The 23,103-nt window shown below is 45.6% G+C and overlaps 1 protein-coding gene across 3 annotated transcripts; it reads left to right on the forward strand.

Annotated features, from left to right (window-relative positions):
• The first annotated feature begins 16,818 nt into the window (after window positions 1-16,818).
• BOD1 (biorientation of chromosomes in cell division 1) lies at window positions 16,819-22,718 on the forward strand. Of its 3 annotated transcripts, XR_005105840.1 has the most exons (5): window positions 16,822-17,126; window positions 18,447-18,571; window positions 20,420-20,620; window positions 20,725-20,825; window positions 21,834-21,916. XR_005105840.1 is itself a non-coding variant. In XM_037398240.1 (4 exons), exons 1-3 carry the CDS (start codon window positions 16,896-16,898, stop codon window positions 20,616-20,618), a joined length of 555 nt encoding a protein of 184 aa, XP_037254137.1. In that variant the 5' UTR covers window positions 16,823-16,895; the 3' UTR covers window positions 20,619-20,620; window positions 21,834-21,977. The 3 variants fall into 3 exon arrangements, 2 of the variants coding, with proteins under 2 accessions (XP_037254138.1, XP_037254137.1); XM_037398240.1 differs by lacking the exon at window positions 20,725-20,825 and having other exon boundaries at window positions 16,823-17,126; window positions 21,834-21,977; XM_037398241.1 differs by lacking the exons at window positions 20,420-20,620; window positions 20,725-20,825 and having other exon boundaries at window positions 16,819-17,126; window positions 21,834-22,718.
• The last annotated feature ends 385 nt before the right edge of the window (window positions 22,719-23,103 follow it).

Genomic DNA, 23,103 nt, shown 5'->3' on the forward strand with positions numbered 1-23,103 from the left:
TAAAATGCAAATTGGCTTTATGTACCTCTGAACTGGAATATCCTCACCTTCAAATCCCCCTCCCCCCAAGCTCTAGTAGAGAATGATAGTCCTGTATGCCAAGATAGATTGAACACTATTTTTAATCACATCTTACAACCACACTATCCCAAATGCAATCAAGGGAGCAAAATGAGAGAAATCTATGATGCAGACCCGCAACACGAGGAGGAGGTTTGTGCTTCGGATCAAAAGCCCTCATAGGAAAGAGTGATCTCAAAAGGCAAAAGCAAGGAAGAACAGAAAAGCTGTAGGAGATGGGGCTAGAGCAGAGCTGGAGAGCTGACAAGGTGGAGAGAAACAAGAAGTGAACATTTCGTAAAACGGATTAAGCTGTAGGAGCCGAAAGCATTAGAGGCAAAGGCCTGGGGCAGAGGGAGGGCACTCAAGGACACTGCAGCAGAACTTGCAGGCGCTTGAAGCTTGCGCTGAACTTTCTGTTCCCGGCTGCCTGTTTTGGAGTGTGTTCTGGGGATGCCTCCTCTTGGGAGCTCGCCTGCTGGAAGGAGGTTATGAAGCCGCAGCTCGGCAATGCTTATGTTGTAGCATGACAGCGGCACATAGGCATGCTATGACGCAGCATCTTTATATGGCACTGCAAAGTCGTGCTGGGGTAAAGGGATGGGATGTGCAGGTTTTACAACTCCTGGGACCCTTTGTGGCCCACAACAGTAGCCGCTCGGTGCGTGTGAAATTCAGCTGTTTCCTTCTGCAGAGGACTGGAGCAGTTTCCTCAGGTCTGTTCAATGTGTTGCTCAATTCTACCTCGCTCTGCAAACTCCCTTGAGCTGGGATTTGAATCTGCTCTGTGCACAATAAATCTCAGCCAAAAAAGAAGCCTCACATGGTTTGCCCAAATCTGTTCAGGGATCCCAGAGGTCATTACAAGTTAGTAAATATTAACAAACCCTCTTTCAAGATAGCATGTAGCCAGCATGTCAAACTTGGGAAGTTTCTTCTTCTCCAACATACAAGGTGAGGGGCTGTGTTTGGCAAATCAGTGTTGGGATGTGGCAGGGGACCCCAGGGGCAAGCTGGAGCTGGAGTGTTCTCAGGAACACAGCCCACCGAGAGCAGGGGCTGCTGAACAGCTCTCCAGCTATTTGCAGCACAGCAGCTTGACTCTCCGTTTCTGCATAACCCCACATGCCAGAGGCAGCTGGGCAGTGTCTTGAGTGCGGGGTCATGAAGGGGGAAGAGGTTGTTGTGCTGAGCTGCAAGAGGCAGCACTAGCAGTGGGGGAAGGCAAGCCAGGAGCAGATTGCACACAATGTGGGAATGCCAACAGGTCCCTCCTGTGCGGCGTGTGAATGTGGTGCTTTCTCATGGAGTGAGAGGTCCCCTCAGAATATTCAACATACAAATACAGGATGTGTTTTCATTCTGGGGATGGGTTACAGCAGGGTATAGATAGGCTGGAGGAGAAAGGAGGTGGAGCAGGTGCATGGTAGAAGCAGAACAAACCCAGTTTACCCTGTGGTCCAGCAGATTTCCCCAAACCATTGAATCAGGGCTGAAATCTGGGACAGACTTTAAAATGTGCACCGGAGGTCTATAAGGTCCAGCCACACATGAATAATAGAAATGCAAACAGTTTGCCTCCCATCAACACCAGCAAGGAGGCATCAAACCCAGGTAATCAGATTTAGTAACATTTTAACCCAGGTAATCCCTAACACCAAGCATCTGGCAGGGCAGTTGGGACCCATGTGTATTTTCAACCTCTGCCGCAGCAGTGCAGGGAAAGCTTCTGTTTTGCAACCTCACTGCTCCCCTCCAAGGGCTCTGCCTTTTGCCTTGTGCTCCCAAATGCCATGTGAACCCTCGAGGAAGGTGGGCCAGGGGAAATCCAGGCTTAGCACTTCTTGCAGCTCTTTTCTGTGTGCCACAGGCCTGTCTTCCATGCAGGAGTCTTTTGCTGTGGCACACACTATTTTTCTTTTTCCAGAAAGGATCTAAAAACTAACAGCTTATTTCTTGGGAAAGGACAAGGGGTCTTCAGTCCACCAGCAGTGACCTGATCTCTGGAGGACAGAAAGGAGGAGGCTGACACTTCTGTACTACTCGTCACCTTATTAGAAGCACACTGGCATTACCCTCACCTTCATGTAGGATGGACATAGATGCCAGGTCACAGAAAGCATGAGGGCTGTTTACAGTATAAATGTCAGAGTATCTCAGCCCTGCAGGATGCACAAATGGCTGCTGCTCCCACCTAGGCACAAACTGTAAATCCTGCAGATGGGGTTCTGCCTCTTCTCCCCTCACACTGCATGCAATCCATCACCAAACCCTGCTCCTTTGACTCACTAAAGTTACTTTCCTAAGATGATAGATTTGCCTCTAAGTAAATGCCATTGAGAAAGTTTCAGCCTTAGGAGCAGGATTTTGAGAGCACTGTGCTCAGATGAGCAATCTGTACTGAATCCTAACTAGAACATCTCATGGGCACATTCATGGTAATTATTGTATAAGAAGTATTTAATATGAGATTAGGTTCCTGTATCCTTTGTACTCCACAGACAAAGTACAAGGCAAGGCAAGGAAAGAGAGGAGCTTTATAATTGTCTCATGTCCACACACGACTACTACTGCTGCTCAGTTCTTAAATAGCACAACACAAACCCCACGTCAGAATTCCCTGGATACCCAATTCTTCCATTAACCTCTCTATGCAAGGAATGCAGGATTGGAAACCATCACGCAGGGCCAAGCCAGTATCCTTCCCATGCTCGCTCCTTACTGGGAACCCCTTGAAAGGCTCAAACTGAAATCTGTAACTGTAGTGAAGCAGATAACTGTTGCTTGTGAAAACTAAGCTGCACAGACTGCTTTGTTTTTATAGGGTTGCTAGGGAGCACTGGTTACTATTATTGATTTTCTTTTTAAGGCCTCTGAACTACTTATCAAAACAAGTTATTCCACGCACACCAGAAGTAATGAAGCCTGGTTTCCTACAGCTTTGTGTCCTTTGTCCCTGAACCTTTTTTCCCAGAGTAATGTCCTTTCCCTCTCCCCAAAGCTGGGATCTCCCTCCCACATGTCCCTTCTGCCTGGCAGAGCAAGAGGGAGCAGACGTGATAGCTGGGTCGCAACCAGCAACTTGGTTTTTGGCTGTTAGGAGCTACAAACAGTGGCTGGTTGCTAAATTCTGCCTATTTTGCTCTCGCTGGGGGACTCATTTTGGACTTTCACTACTATCCAGTCATCAGTTTTCATAAAATTTGTAGGAACTTCATTCTCTTTGTGATTTGATGACTCTAGCTGAAACCTGGCCAAAAGCTTTTTCTGAGGGGAAAAAGGAGCAGCGGATAGGCAGGCAGTCAAGCTGCACAATCTGGAAATCAGGCTGAAAGCACATACAGTAAGGAACTACCTAGATTTTGCAACCAGATACATGGGGCTGGGGGGGGGGGGGGGGGAACATCTCATTAAGTCCCAGATACTCAGTATCATATTTGTAGCTGTATCTGATTCTTCTGACACAGACAATTGAATGAACAAACCTAGGACCTGGCAAGTGTGACTGTCAGAACACTGATACGATGAATATTCACAAATCAGGATGTTGATATTTAAATGAAACAGATACCATTAAAATGCCAGGGTCCAGAGTGCAAAAGCAAACAGAAAAGGTCTAAGAAAGCCAGGCCCTGGAGCTGGCCACTTGTTAGTGGCAGCTTTGCAGCTCTTCTGCAAGACAGGAGAGTTAAGCAGCCTTCACTTTCTCAAGCTTTGCTTTCAAAAGGACCTTTTCAGGAAAATTTCTCATGGTTGCTAACAAATATTCAGCTGCACCAGCACTAGCAACACAGGGAGAGCGTAGGCGTGACACACCTGTGAATATACTGCAATCGTGTGTGCGTGTGCGTGCACGCACGTGTGTGCTAACAAGTACTTTTGAGCAAAGGATAGCACGTGTGGGTGCACAGACACAGGCAACAAGGCCAGTGCACCTGATCTACTCATCTGGGCACCTTTGCTACAGAGCACATGATTAAATGTGGAAACAAGCATATTCAGGAAAAAGCTGGCCTATGCAAACACACATCACAGAGTCACAGAGTGGTTCAGGTTGGCAGAGACCTCTGGAGCTCATCTGGTCCAAGCCCCTGCTCAGGCAGGGCCACCCACAGCTGGTTGCCCGAGACCATATCCTGACAGCTTTTCAGTATCTCCAAGGATGGAGAGTCTACACACTCTAGGCAACCTGCTCCAGTGCTCAGCCACCCCCACAGCAGAGAAGTGTTTCCTGATGTTCAGACAGACCCTCTTGTGTTTCAGTGTGTGCCCATTCTCTCTCGTCCTGCCACTGGGTACCACCAAAAAGAGCCTGGCTCTGTCTTCTTTCCACCCTCCTTTCAGGTATTTGTACACACTGATGAGATCCCCTCTGAGCCTTCTCCACAATGAACAGTCCCAGCTCTCAGCTTCTCCTCATAGGAGAGATGCCCCAGTCACTTAATCATCTTAGTGGCCCTTCCCTGGACTCTCTCCAGTAGCTTCACATCTTTCTTGCCCTGGGAAGCCCAGAACTGAACACAATACTCCAGACATGCTTATGAGCACAAATCCAGAGTGCCTTAATAATTGTCAAGGAAAACAGTACCAACAGCAGAGTGGCAGGCGTTTCATTTTGTCAATACCTTCCTCCTAAACCTGGAGACTTCCTTCTCATCGCCTTCCTGCTCTGATGTGACTCTAGGATGAACAGCCTCTGAAGAGGTGGAATTTGGTGCCAGTGAAAAGGAACAAAGACCTGGAAATGTACTGGCCTGTAGAGTGCGGCTGTGCACTATTCCCAGGTTCTCAGGACAGGGCTGACGAAAACAAGAACAAAGCAACAGCTATTAGATCAATTATTTCAAAGATGTCTTCAAACATTACTTATCATCAACAACTAGAAGAGTTTCATCTTGTGTGAACAGCTTACTCCCCAGAGTCCCAGCACATTCAACAAGATTATACTTCTATGGAAAAAGGCTTTTTATTGACTCTGTTCTCTCAAATAGTTGATAAGCTTTTACTGCCGTCCCACTTTCATCAGCCCAAGCCCCAGTTGTGCCCAAGGTCTGGTCTAGTTCCAGCCCATCTCATTATCTAAAGCACCAGAAGCAGGTGGTGTTTACTAGAAGAAACTGGATTTCTGCACAAAGAATACAAATCTGAAGGCCACACTGGGAAATATAACTTATTCATAACAAATACTACTCAGTCATATTTGATTATGCATCTCTTTGCTGTCTTATTCCTATCCCATTTCTTTTTGCCTCTTCTTTCCCATTCCTTCTCTCCTTCCTCTCTAAAGCTACTCTGTTCCTAAAGGACAGAGCCAGCATCCACCAAAATCAGGGAGGAAACTTGCACAGACCTCAGCGGTCTTTGAAACCTTTCAAACCTTCTGATCTCTCCCCAGGCAGCAAATCACCCCAGTTAGTTTCACTGTGACCAGGTACGGGGAGAGCACTAAACCAGTGAACAAAATGAAGGGCATGAGAGATGATCTAGGCCAGTTTCTCTGATCCAGTTCAGACTTTTTTTTTTCCCAGGGCTAAAAAGTGAGGACTGTGCTATACCCAGATGGATTCAGGGAGGTTTCAGAAAACCACAGATGAGATACCTTTGAAGGCTGAGATTGTTCTTTTCAATCGGCTTGATGGAGAGGGTGGACTTATTCTGACTGTAACTTTTTTTAGTGTACAAAAAGAAGTGCTAAAAAAAAAAAAAAAAAAAACAACGGTGAAAGGAACAGTAGTAGACACTCACACCAGGGTCACTGGAATCCTGAGCTCCACCATGACACCCCCAGTCCATCACAGTACCCAAAAGATGCAATTTCCAGCCTAGACCAGACTACCAGAAGCTTTGTCACGTGTCTAGCTGATTTCTACGAACACCTGGAACGTGAAGTTCAGATTCAACATGTTTTGTATGCTTTTTCATTCTCTGCCTTGTTTTCTTTTAATGCCTTTTGCTCACTTGTACTTGTACAGCTCTGCTCTTCCCCTCTGTATCCCTTTCCATTCCTCATGGGAGGGGTAAGGCTGCATCCCACCAAACTGCACAGACCTTGGAGAATTTGCAGTGCCTGAAGATGGCAGAAGTTACTGGAAACATTTAGCTATGTATGTTGAGGTACCACACCTCAACAATGGCACTTTTCTCCCTGCTGCTGTGAGCCTGGTTGGCCAACATAGGGACCTTCGTCCTCTGCAGCCCCTTTAGAGGAAGCTCCTGGTTTCAGAGTTTGCATAGCAGCTCCCCTGCAGCCCTCCCTACTTCAGCTATACTTGCCAAAGCAGACTCCCTAGAGCACGCCAGCACACGCCCCAGCCTCTCTAAGCACAGCTAAGACTAAAACCCTCAACTTAACCCCAGTTCTGCTTTGCAGTTGCTGCTAGGATTTGCCAAGCTTTCCATTCAGTCATGCTCAGCTCAGAATTAGGCTCCATGCTAAGCACTGTGGGAAGCTGCAATGGAACAAAATGGACTACAAGGTTGTCGGACTTATTTTTCACTCCTTACATTAACTAATTAGCTTTCTTCCTCATTACAGTCCCTTCAAGCATATCAATTACCCAGCTCTGATGGCAAGGGTGGCACAATAGCCCTCAGTGCAATCAGATGAGTTGGAATTCAGCGCAGCAGACCAACAGGGTGGAGGATTGGGTTACCCGTGTGTCAGCAAGAGGGCATTATTCTCCTGACCCCCCCTTTTGCAACAAGAGCTGAATGGTGGTTAGGAGAGGGGAGAGGAAATACCAGGAAAATAGCACAATAAGCATCTTCCTAGGAGCTGCAAGGGGAAACCAGTGCTGTGACAAAAGCCCAGAGAAATATTTAAGTGTTGGTCTAAAATTAGGACAACCTAAAACTTGGCCTCGGTCTTCTTTTGTTTCTGTCTAAGGGGAGCAGCCTTGCAATGTCTGTCATGGTTAAAACAATTCTCTCGCTTCCCTCTAGGAAAATGGAGAGAATAGTGAAGACCAGGGATCCATCTTAGCAGTGCCTCTGCTCTCAGAAGCTTGTGGTCCAGCACTCACCCACAACAAACATGCTTAGCCCAGCAGCTCAAGCGCAGATTTCCATAGGTCAATTCTGCATCAGCCTTAGGTTTTCCAAGCCAATTTGTCCATCATTTGTTACAGTAATATCATATCTGTGAATTGCTGCTATTAACTGGGTTCTTTGCATTGTCTTGCACCTGAGCTGTACGTTCCCCATCTGCCAGAGACTATTACAGCCATGCTTACCTCAAATGCAAATGATTTCTTGAGCACCAACAAAAAAAGGTAACGGCACTGACATTGTATCTGTTAATCTTAAACCACTACATTCAGTTGGTTACATGGATGAAGATGCATTGCTGGGTGCAGCTGAATACTTAAAAGCACTGAGACAATAAGAATGCATTAAACTTTTATCTCCAGTGCTACAGCTACAATAAGCAATCAAAGAAATTGCCACTCTCCCAGGGCTCTGGATTGCCTAAAGGGAACTAACTTTTGTCTCTGTGTGTATGTGTATGAAGAAAGATGGATAAAAGGATCTCAAATACCAGCTGCAGTGTGTTTGGCTACTTCGCGTTAGTCAAATGATGAGCACTGAGCATTGAACAAAGCTCAGAAGAAAGCAATTTTATGCATTCTTATATAGGGAGGAAGAAATAAGATATTTTTCAATGCATGGATTTCATGATCAAGCCCAGCTTTTGCTTCCCCTGCCCCCCCCAACCATAAAATTTATAGGAGACAATTACCAACCTGATATTCCTTGCAGAGTCATGTTGTGAAAAAAAACACCTTTACACAACTCTTTCTTTCCCTCAATACAACATGTGGGGGGCCTGTATGTCACTACACAGCAGGGCTAACTCACCTTTCCATGAGGAGTAGCAGGACTACCAAATCATATTATAGTTTCTAAAACAAATGAATTTAAAAGCTCTCATTATGCATTAATTATAGGATTCCTTATGCTTTTGAGAAAATAAAACACTTCAATCTGAGAAAATGCTCAGTTTTATAATGTCAGAATGCTTTGTTTTCCTTTTTTGACTCAGAACCATGGCTGTTTCAGAAAAGGAGGTGCTTGGCATGTTCTAACCCTTTAATGTGAAGGGAAACTGTTTTTAAAAAGACCAAAAAGCTGATAGAGATAATTCCAAAACAAATCTTTGCTTTTCAAATGTTGTCTTCTTGTTTATTTTCCCACATTCCTTCAATGGGCAAAAATCTGTAGTAAGAAATCATAGTATTTAAATAACTTTCTGTTTTTAATCCACTTTGTTTCTTGGGTTCACATTTCTCTGTGTATGTTTTCTCTACACTGCAGATAAAACTGTGTGAGTATCAACGAGGCATTTGCTACAAGAACTAGAACACCATTTTCTCAATTTGATTAATACAGCTCTAGGAAAAAATTCCCTCATCACCCCATGTGCACAATTGTCTCACTTACAATAGCGCCTTTCATCAAAGAATCTGCAAGAGCTTTACCAAGGAGCAGTGTTCTGTGTACTTTACAGTATATTCAAAATAACCTTTTCTAGAAGCCCTTGATGTGAAATACCTTCTTTTTATTTTGTTGCTTGTTTTGTTTTGTTTTAATATCCTGTATGAACCATTTTTATTTCAGGCTTTAAAAGTGGGAAGTTACTGCCAGTTACAGACTTAAAGATGGATTGGGGTGGGGGGGGGGAGGCTTTAGACAATTTTAAAACTAACCCCAAAGCGTATCACCTGGGCAGCGAGACACTGATGTGCCTAAAAAGCAAACATGTTGGAAAGCGTTTCCTCTGCGAGCTGCCTTAGGCACCACAGTGAGTAAATACAGGAGCGCGGATGGCCTCTCAAATCCCAGATGAGTGCACAGCCAAGTGTGTCAGATCCCGGCCATGGCCGTGCTCTCCAGACACAATGTTTAGGGCATCACAGCCAACCAACTTTCACGTCAGGTGGAGTTGTTAATACAAAGAATGAGCATTTTGCAGCCAAAAGCTCCACAGAGCAGACGGGTTTTAGTTTAGAGCTTTAAGCATTTCTAACTCTGTCTGTATCTCCCTCAGTTTGGGATTTCCGTAGCAACTTGGGCTATTACACACACCTTTTCTTTGCATTCTTTCATTGTCTTCCAGTTCCAGAAAGATATCAAACTAATGTCCTCTCACCCCATCCCCAAAATATCCAGGGGATATTTTAAAATTAGAGGCAGAAACAGCCATGTGAAAAAGGAGTGCCTCTTCTTCTCATAATGGGAAGGGATGAGGAGGGTAGGACACACAAGCCTAAAATGAAAGCCTCAGGAAGGAGATTTCATGAAGAAATGTGGTTTTGCTCCTTGAGAATAAGCAGCATCTTCCTGAGACGCATCATTTTGATTCACCGTTTCATGTGTAAATAATTTACTAGGCTAAAAGGTCAAGAGCTGCAGGTCCTTAGAGAAGAGAAGAAAACTACAAGCTGTAAATAAGGGACAAGTAACTTATGTGGAGCTCAAAACGTGTTATGAGGCTATGCATAGATACACATATGCACATATTCACAAAGAAATAGGCTAAAGCAGAGCTCCAGAACCAGCATACAGAGGCAGAAATAACCTCTACTCCATATTTGCTCCCCCTTGAACTTGACTTGAGAGCAGGAAGTGCAGCGAATATGATCTTTTGGGATAGAAATTACACTTTTAAATTAGATCCATGATGCCCAGATGTACTGCTGATGGATGCATGAAACAGAGGGGCAAAAGAAATTAATTTTCAGCCTACTTGTTTTCATCTTTTCCTCCTCTAATGTCAGGGTAATTGCTCCTCTACTCCTGGATGTGACAGAGTCTAGTCCTTGCCTCTCTCCAGAAGGTAAGTGAACAGCTGGTTTCCTTTCTGACACCAGTGTATTTCCAATCAGCTGTCAGGCAGCATTAGGTCCCTAAATGCTCACAGCATGTCACGCTTTCCTCCCACTCAGAAACTCTAAATATGGGGCTTCGTTCCCCAGTTTGAGGTAGGATAGGACAAGGAGAAGAAAAGGGTCAAAACCTGTTCAGGTTCAAAACTACAGAGAATTTCAGGGAAGACCACCTGGAAAGACGATGCAGTAGAAACAAGCAAGGAACCACTATCATAGTACGTTATCCTGACACAGATATTAACATGGAAAGATCAGAAATAAGCAGCACTTTATCCCACACACATCACTCCTTATAGTGTTTTTTATAGCAGTACTGCCCTCAAAAGTAAAATCTGCAGTATGGAAAGTGAGATACCTCTTAGGCTCAGGCAAGAAAGGTAAATACTGCACTTTGAGAAACATGATTTTGTCCAGCAGTTTGCACAGACAGCCTAGGATTTTTGTTTTTCCTCCCACCTCTGACATCTGTGATTGCAGAGCAATCACAAGCAATTCATTTTACCACCAAAAAGCCTATATTTCCCGGCATAATGGGGCAGTTACTGAATTCATCAGCTTAATAGGCATTTTTAATAAACATTTAAAAAACATGTGAAAACCTCAAATGAAAGCCAATTATTCCTATGTGTTATATTACACAGATAAACTACAAGGGTTTTTTTGATGATCTAGTATGGAAAATTACCCCCTTCTGCATATATGGCAATAATATTTATATTATTTTTCCCACATGCTTTCAGTCTTTCATAATAATGGAAACAATGATATAAGAATGAACAACTGACATTTCTGTTTGAGGACACAGCATGAATCTCCTCTAAAAAGCTCTGCAGCAGCTCTACTTTACAAATATCTTTTCCTTAGATACTTAAAGATACAGTACTTTGAGTTCCAAGTTGTTTCAACTACAAGACAGAAACCACCGAAAAGATATAGCATAAAACACCATTCTGGAGATGGGCATATTGTATACAAATTCTGTCTACCAAAGTCTCTATATACCTGCTGTTACAACACCTAGATACCTCTAAAGGTATATTATGCATATGCACGCATGTACACACACATATGTATACACACATATAAAATAAACCATTATAAAAACTGCAATGTAGTGTTTTGTGCCAATAATATTTATAATGCTAGAGGGCCCAGTCTTGCAAGCAATACATAAAAACCAAACCTCAGGAGTAAATCTATTGCATTGGAATTGTTACCATTAGCACATTTGCAGGACTGGGGCCTTAGTCTGAGTTGAGGCCGAATCAGAAAGTGTGTCATAGATACAGCATATGTGCCATGGATAATATGTTGCCCAGCATGAATGGCAAACATGCAGGGAATACACGTTTTCTTCCAGGGCTCTGGATCCTCTGAAAGGTTGGCAGGCTGCGTGCATGGTGCACATTCTTCAGGAGAGAATTACGGGCTGGCAAACTTTCCTCCAACTTCTCAACTCTTTCAATCATTTGCCACCTGTGTAGCCAAGCTGTTCATTCTGTAAATCTACAGGATCTAAAAACTCTGGCACTTCCTCTGGCTGCCAAAGAAAGCTCACTGCAGCGCTGACCCCGATCCATCCAAACACACGGCGAACACTGCATTAACTAGTTCAAAGTTTGATGCAAAGATGAAACAGTGAGCTTACAACTGGTGACACCAAATGGACCAAACTCTCACACACCCTTTTGCTCTACTTCAGAGGTTTCTGCACTGCCCTGTAGTTACCACAACAGAGCAGAGGACTAGGGCTGTATTCCTGAACACAGCTCTATCTAAACACGTGAAAAGAACAGTATCTGAGCTTCTGCAAAATGATACAACCCTACAAAAAGTAGGCACACTTGGCCCAAAGCCAGCGGGCATTGCTTGTATGCTCCTAAAGGAGAAGAGCAAATTTAGCCTCATTGACACCACTACTGGATTCACCTTGGTTTATAGTCAGCTCATACTAAATCCCACATTATAGTTCTCATGCACAGACGTATCAGGGCAATATCTAGGTTGCAAACACACCAGGGAAAAAGCTCACCTGCTAATAACAGCAAACCAGATTTGGGTCTGTACTGCTGGAGGTCCCAGTGCAGGGAGAAAGGGAGGCAGCTTCTACAGCTCCTACCCCACAGCAGCTGTTTTTTGCATTGCACAAGCTACGGCTGCCTTAATACCCACTCTAGCTTCAGCAGCATTTTACAGGGACACAGAACCGCTGGAGCAAAGCGTGCCCCATTCAGAGTCTTCTCCATCTCCTGTAACCCCATTTCAAACCCAGAAAGCCTTTCCTTCAGAGGAAACAGGAGGTGGTGGTGATGAAACCTTTCCATGGCAAAAATGCATAATTTGTCAGATGCCCATTTTGAGCATGCTAGGCTGGGGCAACAAAATTAAAAGTGCAACTCTGGTAAGGCCCTGAAATGGTTTACCTTTATTTTTGATAGCATGGCAAGGTTCCTAGGGGGGCTTCTCCTACGTGAATATTAGAAGATCAATCTTTAAAATTAATTTTAATCTTTTTTATTTATAAATTGGTTACATTTGGGGGGGGGGGGGGGCGGGAATTCCATTCAGTGAAGGGAATGCCTGTATACCTACTGAGCTTTGTCTAATCTCCTCTTGGCATTAACCTTGACTTTCTTTCACACTACTCTGATTCCCCATTTCAGAAGAGGAGATCTGTCTCTCTTTCTCTGCCTGAAACCCTTCCCCAGCACTGAGCTCTGCAGAACGGGGACAAAAGGACACCTTGGAGCACTGAAAGTTCAAATCTCCATTCATTTTCTTTAGATGGACACAGGAGCATCCTAGGCAACCCCTGCTCCCAGACACCAATCCCAAATTACCGAAACAGCTTGTAATTTACTATTACAGTTTTAACATTTGATTTTTCTCCAAACACATTGAGGTGCTTACCCAAAATACACAAGCAATGGAAAATCATAGTCCCTCTTCAATGCTCTGTGGCCTAGTCTATCAAGAAACCCAGCACTGTTCCTAGAACACTGCAATTTTTCAGTTAAAATGGCCAGAGTTCAATCATTTAATTGCTAGCAACCTGAATGTGTGTGTGTGAGACAGGCAGTAGGAGTGCGTGAATATGTAGGTTCACCCTTCACCTCTGCAATGGTCCCCACGGTAAATCCATCTGCATTTCAGCACACAGAGTGCCTGGCCACAGCCACCTATTGCAGTTTTCTCTGCCTAATCATTGGCGAGGGCAAAGCTGTTAGAAACAAGACTCAGTAACTTGCTTCTAATTTTGTGGCCAGAGGTTGTCAGAACAAGGAAGAGAAAACTGCCAACTATGTCTCTTCTGTATAGCCTGTGGTTTTTAACATACAGGAGCTGGAGGTAGAAAAATGAACCCTCCCCTCTTCGCAGCCACAGTGACTGCCCCCACCCCAAATCCTCACAATCAGGGTCTTGTATCTCAAATTGTTCTGTAGGAAAAAGCTACACACACTGTCTAGGGCAGAAATCTTGTCATATGTGCTAAGGCAAACAACACTGCATGAAACAGGGTTTGTAACATACTCTGGCATGTTGGCTTTTTCTGCCTCTCCAGCAGATGACCTGATCCCAAGCACTGGAGATGGGCAGATTATACCATGCCTGGGATCAGGCAAAAGCACAAGCAAAGGTAGAAAACGCTGATCTTCACTTCCAAGGAAGGGCACAAACTCACATCTCCACAGAGGGATAACACAGAATACAGGATAGACCCCTCCAACAGTAATTGCATTCTACAGACTTAATGAAAACTAGAAGCTGGATGGACAGGGACCCAAATGAGTGTCATCACTGAGGAAAATGCAGGCAGAACTCCACTGCTCTCTATTCTGCACAGCGAGCACCAGGCTGCCAGCTACGCTATCCCTTGCAAGACAGAAAGATCATACAGAAGTGCACAAGGGTGTTGTGATAGCTTACAGGAGCAGATAAGTTGATAGTTTAAAGGAGCAGAAAGGACTCGAGCACCCATGAAACCAGCCTTCATTCACACCATTTGGTTTTGTTGGCCAATTGCAACGTCCGTGAACTCTTTGTAGGCAGCTGTAGCAGAGAGTAACTTTTTCCCTGTGATATCAGAATTTCCATGGAAAGAAGTGCTGGTTTACAGCTTCTGTGATAGCAGCAACAGGAGGGGGAGTGGAGAATGGGATTGAGAAAGGAGGAAACCTGAAAGGCAGTGGTGGAAAACGCTGACAAAAAAAAAGGACTGACCTCTGGCTTTGATTATCTGTGATAGAAAGTGTGACTCTGGAAGGATGGTCCTTTACAAATTGAAATTACAATTTAGTATCCTCATCTCCCTGGTCAACCAAAGGAATGGGTTTCAGGGGGACTGTAATATAGGAAAATACAACTAAAAATCATTACTTTGATTGTGATTTTGATCTAAATAACTTTCTAAGCAATTATCCTCATTATTGCTGCTAACTACTGGGTTTATCCCTTCCCCGACGCCCTGAAACATCAATTGTAGGTCCCAGTGTGCCATCCTGAGAAACAGATCACTGCATCCACCTACAGATAAAGGAAGAGGCCTAACACAGGCAAGCAGTGCTTCGCTCACATGGCAGGATCAGCACTGCTCTCCCATCTTAGCACCATCAACAGCAGTTCAGACAAGCTGCCATGGCTGGGGATAGTGACAGCATTTAGCTGAAGCAATACGCCACTCTGGATGCTGCAGCTGGGACATTCTGGGTAAGAGAGGTTTGCACTAAGGCTTTATGTCTCCTGCATCATGGATGCTCATAATCTCTTAAAGTAATTCGTTAACTGGGAATTATTTGGCTTGGGCAGTCCCCAGTAAATCCTGGGCTGGCTTCTTCTGAATGCAGTGTATTGCTGAGAGGCTGGTTTTGCCTTCGAGGTTGCTCGCTCCCAGGCCTTCAGCCCTGCAGAGGTAAGGAGCCCTTCCCAGGACAGCAGGAAAGTTGTGCAAAAAAATAACCACCTTTCCTTAGCTCCCTTCCTGCTGCTGCCTACGCGGCTGCGATTTACGCGGAAGGGGAGGGAGACCATCCCTCCAGCTTCTGCTGCTTGTTCCCTAATGAGGCTAATCGACTAATTACGCCCCTGCCTGACTGGGTGGCGGCGGCGGAGGGGCCGGGATGCGGCGGCCCCGGGACCGCGGCCACCGCAGGCTGCCGGCTGCCCCCTGCCGGGGCCGCCGCTCCCCACCGGGGAAACCGGCCGGGGCGGCCCCTGCCAGCAGCCACCTGCCTCAGTCCCCGCCGGGGTCCCCAGCCCGCGGGAGGTGGCAGGGCCGTGTCCCCTAAGCCGTACAGAAGGAGGAGGTGCAGGCTGATGGGAGATTTTTCTCTTCTAAAAAGCGTTGATGCGCGGGTTAAAGAAGCCTCCGGAGTCTCCCGTAGATGCTGCCGTAGCCCTGCGTCAGCACAGGGCTTGAATGAACAAGTAACACATCCCAACGGACCTCGCTGGGGAGAACGTTACAACAGTTAGACTAATGCATTCCTGTACAGGGCCATCTTCACGAGAAAGGCCAGTGCCGGCACGAGCACGATGCCAGCAAACTCATGCTGCTGTGAGCTGGGCACAAGTGGCGGGGAGAAAGGCCTGCTGGCAGCTGTCAGGCAGGAATGCAATTCCACGGATACTTCTGAGTGCCTGGATGAGTCATGGCGGTTTTATACCCAACTTCAAGATAGCCAACACCAACTAGTGACAGTGAGAAGGTGGCCGGCTGGGGGAAAGCTTTTCTGCTTCAGGAGACCAAACAGTTACACGAGATGCTCTTCTCAGCGTGCAGCTTGGGCTCTGTACACACTACCATTTTTCCCTCTTCTCTCCTCAAAGTTGCCAGATGGAAAGGGACAGCTTACACTGCATCTCAGAGCTGCTGAATTTTAATCAGGTAGAGGAGGACAATGTGTTGCACGCAAAATATCGCCATCTTTTTGCTCATTCAGTAGTATACAAAAAGAAATACAAGGATACACCTGTGCAATGCATCTTTGCAGAGGATTAGATTATATTCACACACAGCTTGTCCTCCAGCATTAGGATGGGAATATCCTAATGAGTTCAAGTCTTCTTTGCAACATGACTAAGAAAGAAATAAAACTAACGCATAGAATTTGTACCCTGTAGCTTGCAGACAATGAAAGATACTGCTAGTCTAATAGATAGATAGTGATGTACACACAACAGAGGAAGCACCTTTAACAGAGGTCCCCTTGCTTACTCACTCTGCAGGGACCAGTATCGGGGTAGGCCTTTGGCACTGCCCTGCCTTTTGCTAGTGGTGTAATGAAAAAACTCAGGTCACAGTGGAAATCCAGGACGATCCTACGGTAATTGACTTCTTTCCTGAATTTACACAAGCACTATCCGCACTACACCACTGAAAAACACACCGAAGGCACAACCCGGCAGATATCCCCCGAGGACAGCAGTCCATCAAGCCGCAGGGGCCTGCGCAATGCTGAGGTAAACCTGGGGCCCTCAGGCACAGCAACTGTGTAGCAGAGGCCTGACCAGCCCTACCCTAGGTGGGCCTAGGGAGCAGAGCACTGCATGCTCAGCGCCCTGTGACCGGCCCGGCTGGCCTATAGCGGCCCCACCACAGAAGCTGCCCGCCGGAGTACGCCCCCCGCACACAGGCCGAGCTGGGGGAGGAAGCCCACACGAGCCTCACGGGCGAACTACAATTCCCAAGATGCATCGCAACAGCAGCGCGCCCGCCCGTGCGATGCCTTGCGGGGCCGCCGTCGCGATGCACTCTGGGATTTGTAGTTCTGACGAGCCCCCCGCCGCCCGCGGCCTATAACGCCGCTCCTGCGCAGCACTCGCCTCCCCATGATGCAGCGCGCCAGGGTTACGCAGAACGCAGCGCGCCGCCGGCGACGGTCGCGGTGTTGGGAACCGGGGGCGAGCGGGGCGCAGCCGCTGGCAGGCCCCGGGCGCAGGCCGTGGGCCATGTCCGAGAGCGGCGGCGCCGGCGGGGCCGCCCCGGGCGGGGGAGGCGGCGGAGCGGGCGGTGGAGCGGGCGCGGGAGGCGCGGCCTCCGGCTCCGGGCCCGGCGCCACCGACCCGGCCTCGCTGCCGCCCGGCGACGCGCAGCTCATCGCCATCATTGTGGAGCAGCTCAAGAGCCGCGGCCTGTTCGACGGCTTCCGCCGAGACTGCCTGGCCGACGTGGACACCAAGGTAGCGCCGCCGAGCCGGGCGGGTCGGCTTCCAGGGATCGCCGGCGGGGCGGCCAGTGTCTCCTCCGCGGGTCGGGGCTGTGGGCACCGTCCCTGGAATCCGGCTACCGTTGCCCGAAGGGGTACCCGCAGCCTTTCCCTTCCTCCCCCGATGCCTGCACACGGGTCCGGGGGCGGCGGGCCCGGGGGGCGCAGCTGCGGTGCTGCGCGCTCAGTCGCTGGGGTCTCAGCCACCTGCTGCCATCGGCAGCTGTCAGGCAGGCCGCTCAAGAGGCGGGCCTCGCTTGAAATGATAGCGAATCCCTGCAGGAGAAAAAGCTCAGACTTCCATTTTCTAGCCCTGGCCTTACTAGGAAAACAGCCTCCCTTAAAACGCTGCTCCTCTTGAGCATAATTCCCCCATTTCCAACACAGACTTTTAACCTTTATTTGAAGCCATTTTCTTCCTCAGTCACAACATAAACTCCTGAGCATTTGTTGGCAATATTGAGGTTGGGTTGTTCGCAGTTGCCCTGTCAGAATTAAACACTGGTGTTCTATTTTGCCAAACCTATACGCTTTCAGCAAGAGTCCTGTTCTGGGACCTGCAGTCATCATTCTGGGCCACCCCAGGAGCTACTGCATTCTTGACGATGTTGGGTCATCTGCCCAGAGCAGCCATAGGTCAGAGCAGCTTTGTCAGGATAGATAAACACTGCCCAGGACAGACGCTGCACCTCTGTTACCAGCCCTTTCATTCATCATTCCACACGCATATCAAATTCTGAAATCTAATGTTGCCAGCTTTTGCCCTTTCCTTGCACAGTACCAGGATTTGGATTGTCCTGTGTATTTATATGGGGGGGGGGGGGGAGGGCGGGGTTAGTTTAAGTTTCCACTGATAAAACTTGCAGAATTCTTATCTTTTATTTGTTCCTGTGGTACTAACACAATTAAGTTCTTTGTTAGTGACAATATTACTCAGCCAGTTTTCGAGGAATTCTGTGATGGAGGGTTTCTTGGCAACCAGAACTCTGCTTAACTCCCGTCTACACAGGAAGTTTGTATTTCAGTCATAAGTAATACTACGAGCAGACAACAATTTAAAAATCAATCTATCCAGCTATTTAAATTATTATTATAGCACCCTGACCAACTGCTTTGCAATTACCAGTTGTGCTCTTAGGTAGAACAAGCTTACCTTTGTTCAGAAAGTGAAAAGATGGAGAATATGGACAACAGAACAGTAGTGTACGTGACAAAAGAGGTATTATGAAGGACTCTGGCAGGCGTTTTGATATCTTTTAGCTGCTTAACTGGATTTTATTTTTTTTTTTTTTAGCCAGCCTATCAAAATTTGAGGCAGAAAGTAGACAACTTTGTATCAACCCATCTGGACAAACAGGAATGGAATCCAGCAATGAACAAAAACCAGTTACGAAATGGGCTAAGGCAGAGTGTGATTCAGTAAGTAAGCATTACCATTATTTTACAGAATGTTGCTATTTGATAAGTAATACATAACCACCTTATCACCCAAGTCAAGTAAGAATTTACAGAATTAAGTTTTTCACAGCATTTTCTATTATACTCTCCTGAGTTTCATTATAATAGTGGGTGCAGGCTTAACTCTCATTAAAATGCTTACGTTACTGCTTTGCCTGAATTGTATTTTCAGGAGTTAAGCAGCATAGTGAAGAAGTCATATTTGCTATCTAGCCAAGTTATTGCTGCAAATAGCCAACACTGTACCTGGTAGCAAAACTGTGCCTGATATACTGAGCTGAATGACCTTGATCTTTATCTTCAGGAAAGAGAAGCGCCTACATCACTTAAAGAAAAAAATCCCGAAGATGCCAAAGCTTGTTCAAGTAGACTCCGACCACTAGCAGGCAGTAATTACACTGGGCTAGCCTGATTTCATGCAGCAGAGGTAGCTTTTGTACAGCTATTTAAGGTACTACATTTCCAGCATGACAGGGAAACCAGCTTAAACTATGCTGCTTAGAGATTTAGGTTTAATATCTCATGCTGCTGACTCAGTGCAGGCTGAAGTATGAACCTTGGCTTGTTTGACTAAAAGTCACGGATAAAAGCTTCACAGTAAAAGTTGTAGGGAGAGGGAGAGCAGGGAACTTGAGAATGGCATTTAGGCTTATCAAGAAAGCTGTTAGAATGTCTTGCACACAGAAGAAACTGTATTTAAGATTACTTGAGAGAAGCTGTAAATCATTAGTATGTAACGTTAGTTTGTTTAATCTGTAATTAGAGAAGGGGGTGTCCACTGGAAGCACAGAATTTCCCATCTTTACTCAGAGTCCATGAGATGTGTTTGTCACTTAACACTTCTTATTTCATGTTACTCTACTGCTAAAATGAAGCAGACCAATATAAAAATGTTATATCAGAGTGCCTGTAATGAGAAGAATATAAAGTGCTCCCTTGCAGTAGGCTATTAGTATAAAGAATAGACACGCAGTATTGAGGAGTTTGAAGAGTCCCTGTCACTCCTGTAGTTGCAAGACTGAGTGCTGAGGGTGTCCAGATGTGTAAGTCTTTTGTTACGTATACATATACACGTGCTGTTACCTGGAGGTGACATGATGTGCCATGACCCTGCACCCACTGGCTCACCAGCATTCAGGGCCTTATTAATCTTGTGGCTTCTTTTCCGAGCACCAGGCAACGTCTCCATTTCCTGTCCCCTGCTCCCTTGCAGACATGACTTAAGCCCGCTAGACAGCCTGTGCCCCACAATCCAGGAGTCTGACGCAGCCCCTGAAGTAATAAGTCACTTCAATTACTAGTGTTCAGTTCCAGAAACTTTGCTGTGTGCTACATGTGCTTGTTTTTATAATTAATACCCATCTGTCTAGACTAACAGTGAGTGACAGTAGTGTTATTAGGGGGCAAGCCTCTTCTCCCTCCAGTCAGCCAAAAAAAAGACTGTGCTCTCACCTGCCCTCCTCTTCAGAATAGCTTGTTTCCCTTGTTTATGCCAAAATGTGTTTGTTTGCTTTCATGTTGACCTCATTTCCACATAAGCCCTATTAAAGTGGCTCTTGTCCAACATGTCATTTAAGTACCTGGGAGACCAGATGTCAGTTGTTAATTCTGTAGGAAGAGGTGAGAGGGGGTGGGGGGTGGGGAAATAGGTGACTGAAACAGCTCCCTGTTAAGGATCTACTGAGTGGGCTGCAGTTCTCACCATGTTAATGCTAATTGCAGTTGACAGGAGGGCTCTGGAGAATTACTGGAGGAGATTGGGGAGAAGTTTTTCAGAGGAGCTGAATGACTCCTTTGTCTTTGTTCAAGGTCAGGAATGCTGGAAGCTGGAGTGGACAGAATTATTTCTCAGGTGGTGGATCCAAAACTAAACCACATCTTCAGGCCCCAGATAGAGAGGGCGATTCATGAATTTTTGGCTGCACAAAAGAAAGAGGAAAGTGTGCCAGCTCCTCCTCCAGAGCCTGAGAATAAGGATCCTCCTGCTCCATCTCAGGATGCCTCCTAAAGGTCTTGTATCTCTGCACTTACTACTTATGGTTTTTATGTACCTCATCTCTGTAGTTTGTATAATGCAAGATAGAGGAGACATCGTATTCTTCCTGGCTTGACAGGGAGGACACTTTGATCATCCGCCTGTTGTCAATGTCAGACGGTCATCTGAGCTGCTTCCACTTAAGTGTCTGCTAAAAATACATTAGGACTGAAGACATAGGTATGATGTAAAACAGCTATCAAGGAACACTGTGGACTCTGCCAGTGCTAGTTTTGGATCAGGCCAAAAGGCCTTTTATTCTGGTAAAAGCATATCCAGCAGCGATTGACATGGAATTGGCTGGATAGCTTTCAGAACAGTGTCAAATGGATTAAAAATATATATCCTTTACTGAAATACAGCTGAAAGTAGAGTGGTGACAAGTTATTGTGCCTTAGCATTGAAAGTTTTAGATAGCTCTTCTTTAGAACATACATTGGAGTGTTGAATTGTTAGTGACTGAAATATTCGCTGCTGGAGTAAGTGTAATGTCTTTGGGAGTGAATAACTGTTCATTCCAAACTGTACTGGTTTAAATAGAGCAACCTATATCTTTCCAGCTCAAAGGACTGAGGGTGCCTTTGTTGCAAACAAGTTCATTCTGGCTTTTGTGATTAAAATAGCTCAGGGGGCCTCAAGGGGCTATAATTGCTACTCTGTCTTAACACAAATGACTATGCACCCATCTCTGCTAAGGCCCTGTATCTTAATGTTGATTTGAATATTGAGGTCTGTGTACACATTACTGAGGAACCACTATTTTGATGGAAAATTTCAATCTGCAGCTTTGCTGGGGAGCTTACAACCATACTGCATGAAAGGAAGTTAATTGTGAATTGTTCTATTTGCTAGGGCTTTCTGAAAGCAAAAATGTTCTTATCTACAGCTGATTTATTAAGGAGTAAGTAACCTACAATAGCTGTTCTTATGCTTGGAATGATGAGAGCAACTAGCATGATTTTTAACTTGGTAGAAGTTAAAGTGCGTGTAGTATCATCCTGAGTTATCTGTAACTTGCAGCCTTTAATGCCTTGATAGATCTTTGCATTTGTCTAGTTCAACTAGTTTAAAGTCCATCACAACCTGCAGCTAAGTGCAGCTGTTAATTAATATATTCTAATCTATTCTCTCTTCAAATGCACTTAATTGTGAAGGTACCCTCCTCTAAACTCTCTTTTTTTCTTGCAGTGAGTTCCTGATACTAAGCAGCTGCAGTTGCAAAATACATGTCCTGTTAGATTGGCAATGGATTACTTGTTCCGTTTGGTGCAGGACTGCTGTCTGCCAAAGATAAGATTGACCTTTATCAGACCTGTGGGAAGGCACTGAAATCAGTGAAATTCAGATGCACCTGGAGTTCTGCGGTTGGAGGGACAGCCAAAGTGTGAAGATATTTTTGCTGTGAACTGCAGTACAGAGAGCAGCATGTATTCTTGTTAGTCATGCCTTCAGGCAAGGGGGTGGGAAGACAAAGGGAGTTGGCTCTTGTCTGGAGGGAGTAGGGAGGTGGTTTGAGATGATACTAGGCTTGAGAGCAGGAAGAAAAGGATGTTTTGGGGGTGGGGTAGTCTCTTGGAGACCAAGTCAGAGCTGTCAGATTTTCTTTGATACAAGCCAGATGAGAGGAAGCATCATACACCTCTGCTGCATAATGCAGCACTGAGTAGTAGGTGCCAAGCCAGGTGTAACTCATTGCACTGCCTGCTTTAGGAAAGACATTTCCTGTTTAAAACTGGAAAGAACACTTCAGGATCAGTTATCTAGGTAATTTCTGTTGCATTGCAGGAAAAATGTTTACAGTTGGCTATGACTATAGCTGATTAAATTTTTATTTCCCAGGTAACTCTGGGAAGCAAAGGGCACCAGAGTAGGGGGATCAGTTTGAAACTTGTCTCTTTCAACTTGAAAGACTTTTCTTTCCTGTGAAATTTCTCAGGTGCCTAGTGGAAACTGTCCTATGCTTTCAGCTTGAATGCATGCAGTGTCCTCTGGATGACAGTCAAGTAGAGAAAGTGATCAAATATTCTGCCAGCAAATGTCTATACCTTTTGCAATAAAAGACTTCAAAAAGCATCTCTGACTCCTAGCTTTTTCATATTATTTTTTTCTTAAGGAAAAACTACTTTAAAGAAACCCAGGGGTCCTGATTGCTGGAACCCTAACAGAAGTGTGACGTTACACAGTTCATAGATTAATCTGGGTCTGATTGTTAGAATAAGTTATCATGAAATAAGATGGATGTTAGTATTCCTCTCCATATAAGGTCTCTTTCAAAAAGTCTAAACTATCAAAGAACTGAATTGACCTCACATCATTTATGAGCTATAAATCCTGACTAAGTTCAGTCTGGTGCTAGTGATGGTGAAGACATGCTCAACCTTGTGAAAACAGTGTGCTTCTGGCAATTGGCTGGAGCTATTTCTCCCCCCCCCCCTTTCAGAGAGCAGTCTTTTAAGAA

The sequence above is a fragment of the Falco rusticolus genome, chromosome 8, assembly GCF_015220075.1.
Source record: "Falco rusticolus isolate bFalRus1 chromosome 8, bFalRus1.pri, whole genome shotgun sequence".
NCBI classification, from domain to species: Eukaryota; Metazoa; Chordata; class Aves; order Falconiformes; family Falconidae; genus Falco; species Falco rusticolus.